This window comes from Arachis ipaensis, chromosome B06 (genome assembly GCF_000816755.2).
Source record: "Arachis ipaensis cultivar K30076 chromosome B06, Araip1.1, whole genome shotgun sequence".
In the NCBI taxonomy this organism is placed as follows: domain Eukaryota; kingdom Viridiplantae; phylum Streptophyta; class Magnoliopsida; order Fabales; family Fabaceae; genus Arachis; species Arachis ipaensis.
In genome coordinates this window covers 133,137,226-133,149,069 of record NC_029790.2, presented here as the reverse complement: position 1 = coordinate 133,149,069, position 11,844 = coordinate 133,137,226, and the positions used below count along the sequence as shown (strand labels likewise).

The window sequence follows — 11,844 nt, the reverse complement described above, 5'->3', positions numbered from 1 at the left end:
ATAACGTTATCATTTTTCATAAAATAAACTTATTTTTGTTTCGAAAAAAAATATAAAAATAAAATAGTCTCAAAATTAAAAAAATGAGTAATTTAAAGTCAAATAATTGTGTTTTCCAAATTTTAAAGGCGAAGTTTGTAGACTTTTTTTTTTTTCCAAAATTAAGATTATTGACTCTTTTGTATAACTGTAACCATGTACAAATTTTCCATCCATCAATGCCCTCATTAAGATTTACATATTAACATATAATGAAACTTCCATATAAAACAATCATTTTCCATATTTAACAAAAAGATTATTACTTATTTCATTTATTTTGTGTGTTTTGGTCTTTGAAGGCTGATGTAGAAGTAGTGTTTGAACTACCTGAACTGGAAAGTGCTGAGTGGTTAGATTCCAAAGAAGTTGATCCCCAAATAGTGTGTAGTGATAAAGAATATGCATCAAGAAGTGGCATAATAGGCCCATTTGGTTTGTTGGCTTTAGCTTCAAAGGATCTTACAGAGCAAACTGCAATTTTCTTCACAATCTTTAGAACTCCCAATGGATTTTCATGTCTCATGTGCACTGATCTTACCAGGTTAATTAATTAATAATAATGATTTAGCTAACATGTGTTTCTAGAACATATAATAAGCTTATTATTAGTAAAAGATTTTAAATATTTTTATTTAATGAATACAAAATAAATGCACTGATCTTACTGGGTTAATTANNTTGTCCCAACTAAATTTTGGTACACATGTGTCAAATTTTTTTAAAAGAATAAATGTATTATCAATTTTTGAATTGTGTTGGACGAAATTTATTTATTATTTTAAATATTTAGGGACAATTTTATTCTCTGTATTTTTTATTAGAGAGCACATAGAACATTTACAACTTTTTGTTTTCATATGTTTAAGATTGAATTATTCTCTTTATTTTTGTTTTCTGCAATTTATTTACAGGTCTTCATTGAGGCAAGACGTTCATAAAACCACATATGCAACTATCTTTGCCATAGATTCCAATCTCAAAGCAATTTCACTTAGAACCTTGGTACGTATGTTACTATGTTTTTTTGATATACTGATAGTGAAAAATATTTTATATAATTATCTAATTATATTCATTATTTTAGATAATCATTTATACGATCAATGTAAAAAATAATTATTTTTATTAATATAGCATTACATAATTAGATGTACGTGTAAAATTACTATTTTTATTTAATATATAACTCCTCTTTGTGTTCTTGTTATGTAGATTGATGGGTCGATTATAGAGAGTTTTGGAGAGAAAGGAAGAGTTTGTATCACAAACAGAGTTTATCCCTTGTTGGCTACTGAAAAAGATGCTCATCTTTATGTCTTTAACAATGGAAAACAGAATGTTTGCATCTCAAAACTAAATGCTTGGAGCATGAAGCGAGCAAAGTTTGTTCAACAGTGAAAGTGATTGTTTGAAATTGTTTGAACTTTGAAGCAATATTGCTAAGAATAATTTGGAGAATGATACACCATTTTACATAGATATATTGTATAAAGCTGTTTAATTTAATTTATATTGTGTCCTGGTTAAAAGCATGTCAAATCTATTAAGAAAGGTCTTTGCTATGGTATCAATGAAAGGAATTGTACATAATAAAATAATGAAAGCAAGATAATTTACAATTATAAAGATAAGAAGATTTTAACTTAAAAACATTAATATAATGTGAGTGGTAAAATAACTCATTATCTATCAACTTGACCAATCTCAACACATTGGTTATTTCTCCAAAGCTCTTAATGTCATCAAATGCCACTGGTTCCAACCTTAATATTCACCACTATCTTTTTTATTGAAAAGTAAACAACTTGAATTTTTCCAACACTTTTCCAGGTCTTTAGTTTTTAGGAATTTTTTGTCCATAACATCTTTTAAGATTTTTTTTATCAGCATTTGAATCTTTTGGATACTAAATTAGTAGTTACCTCCATAGTTATTAAATCCAACTCGATCTGCTCGATTTGACTGGAAACCTGATCACTTAGTCACTTGATTGGGTTGAGCCACTCGTTAAACCGTCCCTGCATTAGACTCAAAAAAATCCGAATTGACCTGTCCGGTTTTGTTGAGAACTGGTGACCCGACTGATTTATAAAACCCGGACCGGGTTATGTGTTTTATGTAAAAAAAAAAAAAAACCTAGCGAACGATGTCATGGAAACCTAATCTGTAATCACCATGAGTCTAAAAACCAGACCAAATCGATCAGTTGAACCAGTCCATCTGTGAATCGAACATCTCTGAGTTTGGTCTTAAGGAAAAATTTACTATTTTAAAAACCGTTTATAAACCACTGAACTGGCCGGGAACCGATCAGTTGGACTTAATCGGGATCCGATTGGTTTACAAAAAATGCTGGGGGAGAGAGGGAGGGAGGGAGGGAGGGAGAGAGAGAGAGAAGAATCCCTTCCTTCCCCTTCTCTGCAGTTCAAAATTCACAAACCTCAAAGTTAAAACCCTGAAACATAGCTTCTCCACCACCGGCGCAAGGACTGCCACCGCCCATCGTGCTCTGGATAACGCAGTCGTCGTCTGGTTGTCCGCTCTTCTTCCTCATTCAAGAATCGCACCTTCTTCTTCGAGCTCGGCGTCAGTCCCTGGTCTTTGTCTGCTCCGTCGCGCTCCTGCTATCATCTGTCGCGCTCAGGAACCACCGTCTTCGTCTGGTTGTAGTGCTCAAAGTTTTCAACCCACACAGCTTCTTCCTCAAGCTCGGCATCTTGGAGTCTGCACTTCGTTTGCTCAGTCGCAGCTCTTCCAACCCACCACTGTCTTCAAGTCGTGCTCGTTGCCTGACCTTCGTCTCCGTCGCGCTTCTGCCCCTCTGCTCAGATTGCTCAGACATTAGAACGAAGGTTTACAATTCTGCTAGTGCTACTTAGATTTGGTTATTCGCTTTTTTTTTTTTTGTTCTTAATTCTCTATTCTTCGGTTTAAGATTCTGCTATTGCTAGTGTTACTCAGATTGAATTGTCGAATGATTAGCTCTGTTCACTGCTGCTGTGTTGTACTCTATTTTGTTATTTTGTTGTACTGTGCTGAAACCTTGATAATTCTTGTTAATCTTTGAAAAAATTTGCTACTACTGTGTAACTTTTTATTGTGTTATTGTGATATAATTGTTGGTGTTGTTGCTGTGTAACTTTTAGTTGTTTCTACTATTGTTGTTTTCTTTTAAATTTTAATTGGTGTTGTTGATGTTCTTATACTTTATTATAATTTGTTAATTTGGTGTAATTTTTCTACTGTGTTGATCTTTGTTTTAATTGTTCAGTTATTTTCTGTTTATTGCTTTAACTGTTATTGTGAACTTGTTAATTTGATAATTGTTAACTCCACCTATGCTACACTTGCGGTACATAGCTGATTCCAAATCCGGATAAAAGAGGAGGGATGTGTTAAGCTTTCGACAGCCAACATAAAAACTTAGTCGAATCTTCATGATATGGATCAAAGACGTTATTGCACTAAAGCTAGGTCATTGTCCGGAAGCAACGCGTTGTATGGCTCGCGTATAATGTCAAATGAGCAAGAGCTGCTGCATCGGTGCCCGGGTGTAATGTTAAATGAGTAAGGGTTCCCACGTTTTCGTGACAGACGAGAGTAAATAAGCTAATTCACAAAGAAAAAAATAAAGGTAAAGGTCAGAGCGATATAAGATTGAGATTTGGGACATGGAATATAGGCACTCTAACAGGAAAATCCATGGAGGTGGTGGATACCATGACAAGGAGGAAGATTAACATCATACCTACAAGAAAAAAAATGGGTCGGCGCGAAGGCTAGAGAGTTGGATACCTCCGATTTCAAACTTTTGTATACAAGAAAGGTGAAGAATAGGAATGGGGTAGGTATTATCGTGGATAAGTAGTGGAAGAATGACGTAGTAGATGTCAAGAAGGTGGGTAATCGGATCATCTCTATCAAACTTGTGGTGGAAGAAGGTACTTTTCATGTGATTAGTGCCTATGCACCGCAAGTGGGTTCGAACGAGCAACACAAGATAAGATGTTGGGAGGATCTAGAGAGTTTGGTCCAAGACATATCTTCGGGAGATAAGATTTTCTTAGGAGGCGATTTAAATGGCCATGTTGGAAGAGAAGTGACTGGTATGGAAGTATTTACGGAAGTCATAGTTTCGAGGTGGTCAATACCGAGAGTAAAACTACTTTTCCTCAATTTTTGATCTTCTCACCACAAATACATGTTTTAAAAAGAGAGACAAACATTTTATAACCTATAGGAGTGTCATGACAAGCTCTCAAATCGACTTCTTCTTGTTGAGGAGAGTCAACAAAAAATCTTGCATTAATTGTAAAATTATTTCGAGAGAGAGTTTAATAACACAACATAGAATGTTTGTCATGCATTTTTGCGTTGAGCGAAAATTGAGAAAAAAACATCATACGAAGAACTCAAGAACAAGGTGGTGGCGGATGAAAGGTGAGGAACAAAGAAGCTTCCTAAGACAGGTAGGAGAAGAGGCAAAGTGGGAAGGAGATGGAAGCGCAGAGGAGATGTAGAGGGAGATGGCAGAAGTTATTAGAAGAACAACAAAACAAAGTTTTGGTGAATCTAGAGGAATAGGACCAAAAGATAAGGGGTCCTACTGGTGAAATGCGAGTATACAAGAAAATATAAAGGTAAAAAGGGAGTGCTTTAAAGAGTGGTTTTTGTGCCGCAATGCAAATAATTGAGAAAAATATAAGGCGCCTAAGAAAGAGACAAAAGCGGCTGTAAGTGAAGCAAGAACAAGAACATATGAGGGGCTCTACCAGTCTTTAAGCACAAAAGAAGGAGACAAAGGCATATATAGAATCGCAAAGAGTCGTGAAAGAAAAACGAGAGACTTGGATCATGTTAAATGCATAAAGGATAAAGAAGGAGAGGTTTTGTCTCAATATGAGAAGATCAATGAAAGGTGGAAGAACCACTTCTACAAGTTATTTAATGAAGGACAGAAGATTCTTCCGAACCTTGGTGCGTTATGCACGAGGGAAGAAGATCAAAACTTTGACTACTATCAAAGAATTCAAGACTTCGAGGTAAAAAAGACTCTAAAGCAGATGAAAACTGGTAGTGCAGTAGGACCCGATAATATTCTTATTGAAGTTTGGAAGGACCTTGGAGAGAAAGACACCAATTGATTAACCAAGTTTTTTAATGATATTTTAAGGTCAAAGAAGATGTCAGATGAATGGAAAAAGAACACCTTACTACCTATCTACAATAATAAGATAGATATACAAAGTTGCAAAAACTATAAAATGATCAAATTCATGAGTCATATCATGAATTTATGAGAAATGGTGATAGAACGGAGGTTGAAATAAGAGACACAAGTAATAGAAAACCAATTTGATTTTATCCCAAAAGGAAATCCCCTCCGCCGCTGCATTCGTCAACCGGTTCTTCTTCCGTTCCGCCGTTCTGCTGCCCCAGCCGCACTCCTCTCTCATTCCGCCGCTTGAGGTTCTGTTCTGCTTCCGTAGTTGAATTTTTATATAAGCACGTTGTCTTTTTATGATTTCTGATTTGCGAAGCTATGTTGTGTTCGCTTTGGTAGGAGTTTTGAGTGTGCATGCTTGTTCAAAATTTTAGAATTCAGCTCCTCTCTATGTTGTTAGAGAGTCTTGTATTGATGTGCTTAAACTGACGACTGAGGGTGAGCTTGGTTATGTTCTAAGACAAAATGGAAACGCGCCATTCCCACCGGTGCAGGCTCTGGCGATTTTGGCATTGTAGCAGGAGCCATACCCTCTTTCTCTCACAGTCTCACACCCTTTCGTGCATTCACAAGCACGAGGACTGGATCAGGTAAGCTTTATTTAAAGCTTTTCATGGGTTCTTTAGGTTAGAATTTCTAATATGTTCTACAATTAATTGTTGACTTCGTTTTAATGAAAATTTGGTTGACTATATTATCTTGTTTGTAAACATATGCGTTAAGTATAGGGCCATAAAACCTTTAGCCGGGTAGGATCTTCTTTAATGGTAACGGATAGGATTTCTTATAATTTCAAATTTCAAGAGATTTGATTTAGTTTTCATTTGTTTAGCAATAAGTTAAAGCGCATCTTTAGTTTAATGTCGGATTATTAGTTGAGTCTAAATACATGCCCAGATCCCCTCCCTTCGCAATTGATAATTCCTTGTTTCCAATGGCACATTCAGGTAGGTCTTCTATTTGAAACTTTGTACTGGTATCTTGAATTAATATGATTGTAGTAAGCATTCATTGAGTTTCTTGTGTTTTTTATGTTTGAGTCAGCAATAGTAGCAGCAGCAGCATCACCATCACAGGCCCAACCGCTAGCAGAGAAGGAGAAGGAATTTGATAATTTAGCGAGTGGGGATTCTATACGGCAGAGATTCCTGAAGTTTTATGCTTCCCGCTGGCCCTCCCTCGTGTATTTCCATCTTTCTTTACTGTTATTTGTTCGAGAAAAATTTGTATGCTCAGCAGCTTTCTTTAGAAACATTTATAGCTTATTAATGAACATACGTGGTATATATATAGATGTTTCTTTGCTCCAGGAGCACACAAGAATTTATCTTCATTGATTCAAAATCCATACGAATTCTCTTTCACACGCACCCCAATTTGCGGTATCCTTAGGTTCCAAGGCAGGTACCTTGTGCAACTACTGCTCAAAGGTGCATACGTACTAATGATGTTGAGAATGTTGGCCACACTGCTCGACATCATACCTTCTTCGAGATGCTTGGAAACTTCAGCTTTGGTGATTACTTCAAAAAGGAAGCAATTGTATGGGCATGGGAGCTTTCAACCAAAGAGTAAGCATTAGTGCATCTTTTTCATAGTCTGACCTTGCCTGCTTGCATATCATACTTCTGTTTATGTTTATGTGAGAAGTTTTGCTTTGAAGCAAGGACTTGGTTTGTTATGCTTCCATAACATCTGAATATTGTCATGCATTTTTTTATTTAATAGTTGTTAATTATTCTTCTTTTCCCAGCCTTGTTTGTGCTTATAGTTAATTCCAAACTGACTGTAATGCGCCTATATATTGTTCCTTTTGCAAAAAATGAAAAGCTATTAGTATTACTATTTTAAATCTGCATTTGACAGAACCAGATTTATCATGTCTTTAAATTACTTTTAGGTTTGGTTTGCCAGCGGACAGATTGTGGGTTAGTGTTTATGAAGACGATGATGAGGCTTTTGAGCTATGGTCTAATGAGGTTAGCCAAGCCACTGCTTTTTAAGTGTTAGCTAGATGTAAGTTTCCGATTGCCATTTTAATCAAGTGCATTGAGTCTATAGAAGCATTAGTCTTGATTTATTTGCAGGTGGGTGTCCCATTGGAGCGTATAAAGAGGTTGGGTAAAGAGGACAACTTCTGGACCAGTGGAGTGACAGGTCCCTGTGGTCCCTGCTCGGAACTTTATTATGATTTTCATCCTGAAAGGGGATACTTTGATGCTGTACGTATGTGGTAGTTTGAGATTAACTGACTGAAAATCACTTCAATGAAAATATTTAACTCTTATATTTGTGGGCTGGGTTGTGTGTTAAGGCAGGATCTTGGTGATGATTCGAGGTTTATAGAGTTCTACAATCTAGTATTCATGCAGTACAACAAAAAAGATGATGGTTCCCTTGAACCTCTAAAGCAGAAGAACATAGACACAGGGCTTGGACTAGAACGCATGGCTCGCATCCTTCAAAAGGTATATATCGATTTGCATTGTTGTAAAAGGGCCCATTCATATATAGAAGCATTCTAAGGCCCGGCTAATGCTTATCAGTTATCACTGCAATGCTTCTAATATCTTTCAGCATATATATTCTGTGTTTTCTGCAGGTTCCAAATAACTATGAAACTGACTTAATATTCCCCATCATAGAGAAGGCCTCTAAATTGGCAAATGTTTCATATGGCACTGCTGACGTTCAGACAAAAAGGAATCTGAAGGTAATGTGACTATCTTTCAATAGACTGTTGTACTGTCTTAAATATAGCTTATTTGAACTTACGGTTGTGTTTCTTAAAACTTTTAATCTAAGTCTTCTCTTTCTCCAATTTATCCTAGATTATAGGTGATCACATGCGTGCAATTGTATTTCTCATCTCTGATGGTGTTGCCCCATCAAATGTTGGGAGAGGTTATGTGGTTCGACGGCTTATTAGAAGGGTTGTTCGTACAGGCAGGTTGCTTGGTATAACAGGTGATGGTATGGGAGACCTTGAAGGAGCATTTTTACCAATTATTGCCGAGAAAGTTGTGGAACTAAGCACCAACATTGATTCCGATGTTAGGAGTAGATCACACTATATCTTTGAGGAATTGAAGAGAGAAGAGCTTCGTTTTGTACAAACATTGGAGAGAGGAGAAAAGTTGCTTGAAGAGAAGCTTGCTAATGCTTTGTCAAATGCTGAGCAAAATGGAACTGCACCTTGCTTGACTGGCGAAGACGTATTTCTTTTGTATGATACTTATGGATACCCTGTTGAAATAACAAAAGAAGTGGCTGAAGAACGTGGTGTGAGTGTTGATATAAATAGTTTTGATATGGAGATGGAGAAGCAAAGGCGTCAATCTCAAGCTGCACACAATAATGTCAAACTTGCCATGGGAAACGGGGCAAATATTGCAGAAAATTTACCTGACACTGAATTTATAGGCTATGACAATCTTTATGCTAAAGCAATTGTACAAAGCCTAGTGATAGATGGTGATCCAACTGCACAAGTTAGTGAAGGGAGTAACGTGGAAATTTTGCTGAACAAGACTCCATTTTATGCTGAATCAGGGGGACAAATTGGAGATCATGGTTTTATTTATGTTGTAGAGGGTGAAAATCAACCAAAAGCTGTTGTGGAGATAACAGATGTTCAGAAGTCTTTAGGTAACATATTTGTTCACAAGGGTACTGTTCGTAAGGGAGTTGTTGAGGTTGGCAAGGAAGTTGAAGCAGCAGTGGATGTAAAGCTGAGGCAGAGAGCTAAGGTATAACAACTGTTGACTTTCTCATTTCATTAACCAATTTGGTGTATTATAACTCACTACAATGTCACACAGACACATCCTTGTATCACGTTAGTTTTTCAAATTCCAAGTGTGGTTCATGTTGATAGCAAATATATTTGGTGCTTTGCAGGATCATCATACTGCTACTCATTTATTACAAGCAGCACTAAAGAAAGTGATTGGTCAAGAAACCTCACAAGCTGGTTCTTTGGTGGCATTTGAACGTTTGAGGTTTGATTTCAACTTCCACCGACCACTTCTTGACAGTGAGCTTGGAGAAATTGAAGGGCTAATAAATGAATGGATTGAAGCAGGAATACTTCTTCAAACCAAAGTGATGCCACTTGCTGATGCAAAGCGTGCTGGAGCTATTGCAATGTTTGGAGAAAAATATGGAGAAGAGGTTAGAATTACTCCATACACATATGACATAAAATTTTACCATCTTATGCTTTGTTTTTTCTGAGGAGATATGCATATCATGAAGTGTATATTTTCAGATGTTTAAACCTAGATTTTTAGGGATATGTTGCAATTATTTCTCAGGGATCTTAATTTCTTCTGACTACAACTCCCCTGTCTATTGTCGATACATCAAGACTTAATCCCCCTCTCTACGTCCTGTCCACTGGCACATGGACCTTGATAGTGAATAATGTAAAGCTGAGTGATATACTAGTATCGGAAGATCCTCTGTGAGAGCATCTTGTTGCGTAAGAAATGAAACTATGAATAAAGTTTAAATCCTAATGACCAAACAGATTATCAATCTCTCCGTAAAAATTAAAAAGGGAAGTAGAATATATTCATATATGTATGTCATTATTTATCCAGCTGATATGATGTTTATGCAGGCTCTTGTGGTTTTCTAATTGGTTGTATTGCAGGTTCGTGTTGTAGAGGTTCCTGGTGTATCAATGGAACTTTGTGGCGGAACTCATGTCAGTAATACTTCTGAAATTCGTGGTTTTAAGATAATATCAGAGCAGGGTATTGCTTCTGGAATCAGGCGTATAGAAGCTGTTGCTGGGGGAGCTTTTATTGAATATGTCAATGCTCGAGATATTTATCTGAAGCAGTTATGTTCCACTCTCAAAGTATGTTTCATGATCCTGAGTTCTCATAATAATGTTGCCAATGTTTTGCGAAGTTAATATTCTATTTTGGCATTTTTTATCTCTACTAGTCTCGATGTTTTATGTTTAACCTTACGATATGAAGGTTAAACCCGAAGAAGTGGTGACGAGGATAGAAAACCTTCTAGAAGAGTTGCGAGCAATCAGAAATGAAAATTCTGCCTTGCGTGCCAAAGCCGCAGTCTACAAGGCTTCGGTTATTGCCGGCAAAACATTGTTGGTGGGAAAATCAGAACAGTACAGGTAATATTTCTTTCCTGTTCATTACATTCTATAATATAATGCTAAGGTACTAACTAATGAATATAACTCATGGAAAAAGAAAAAGATGTGTCTGATACAGAGTCGTCTTCCACTTGAAAAATTTTCATGTCATAGCCAAAAAATTATAATCAATTAAGCAGAAGTAATTAATTGCATCACCTTATTTTATTTCACTTTGTGTATTATTTTCTATGGATGCTTAGATATGGTTAGAACTCAAGTCTTTAGAGAATTTCCTTGTGCATGTATACTTCCATATATGGTGATAATTTTGTAGTAGCATGTAGGCTGCTTTTTGTATTCTATCTCTTGAGACAGAAAGAGGACATGAATATTATTTGTTCTTCACTTTCAACAAGTATTGATAATACATGTATCTTCTATTCTGTCTTAGAGAGACAAATATCCATCAAAATGCAGCCTAGAAATAGAGATGTTCTTTAATTATTTGATGGTTGGGTAGACGCGAATGATCTTTTCCCCGCAATACTCGACGTGTATGATATCTATTTATAGCTTGTAAAAAATGTTCAGGGTGCTGGTTGAGTGCTTGGACGATACTGATCCTGAGTCACTTAAAAGTGCTGCGGAATATTTAATGGAAACATTACCAGATCCAACAGCCATTGTACTGGGCTCGTGCCCAGGTGAAGGGAAGGTTAGTCTGGTGGCTGCTTTTACTCCGGGGGTCGTCAATCTGGGGATTCAAGCTGGTAAATTTATTGGACAGATAGCAAAATTATGTGGCGGTGGCGGCGGAGGAAGGCCCAATTTTGCCCAGGCTGGTGGGAGGAAACCTGAAAACCTGGTGTCTGCCCTCGAGAAGGCTCAGGCCGACCTCATAGCCACTCTATCTGAAAAAGGAAACTGAATTCCAGAAGATGTCTCACAATGCAACGTGAGAAGCTGTAAAAACTTAGTTACATATTTACCAAGTGAAAAGATACATATGTAATACATACATACTCCTATTTCATGTAAGCCCATAATTTAAATCAACTAACTAACTGTAATGTTCTTAAATGTATATAAAAAATGAATTATTTGATCACATTTTTAATACTCGTTTTTACACATAATTTATATGATTCTATACAAAATTATTGATGATGCAAGTTTGTCAATTTTACATTGATGTAAGTGTATTTTGCTGTTTTCACTTTTTCTCTACCTATATCTAGATGATATACTTTAAGATTGGTGAAGTACATAGTACTTACAATTATGGTGTCTATGCTAATTAAATAGTGTTAGCAATACTTTAAAAATGTTAAATTTAAAGTCATTTTTTTTATATTTTAGTAATATTTTTATTTATTTTTAAATTCAAAAAGTATTTTTAAATAATAAATTCTAAATTTTTAATTCTAAATTTTAAATTATTAAATTATAAATTTTAAACTCTGAA

At 36.0% G+C, this 11,844-nt stretch overlaps 2 protein-coding genes across 2 annotated transcripts in view; both read left to right on the top strand.

Annotated features, from left to right (window-relative positions):
* Positions 1-1,548, top strand: part of LOC107605494 (beta-fructofuranosidase, insoluble isoenzyme CWINV6) — a 5,127-nt gene extending 3,579 nt beyond the window's left edge. Inside the window, exons 5-7 of the mRNA XM_016307387.2 lie at positions 342-583; positions 954-1,044; positions 1,255-1,548. Coding sequence (XP_016162873.1) covers positions 342-583; positions 954-1,044; positions 1,255-1,440 — 519 coding nt within the window. The 3' untranslated portion in view covers positions 1,441-1,548. The remainder of the gene's footprint in view (positions 1-341; positions 584-953; positions 1,045-1,254) is intronic.
* On the top strand, positions 6,659-11,489 carry LOC107605493 (alanine--tRNA ligase, chloroplastic/mitochondrial; the record flags this gene model as incomplete). Its single annotated transcript, XM_016307386.2, is given in 10 exon segments — positions 6,659-6,837; positions 7,167-7,245; positions 7,354-7,488; positions 7,585-7,734; positions 7,869-7,979; positions 8,098-9,015; positions 9,167-9,439; positions 9,924-10,133; positions 10,258-10,415; positions 10,971-11,489. Coding segments are annotated over 10 exon segments (2,550 nt in total), but the record flags the coding sequence as incomplete, so codon positions are not given.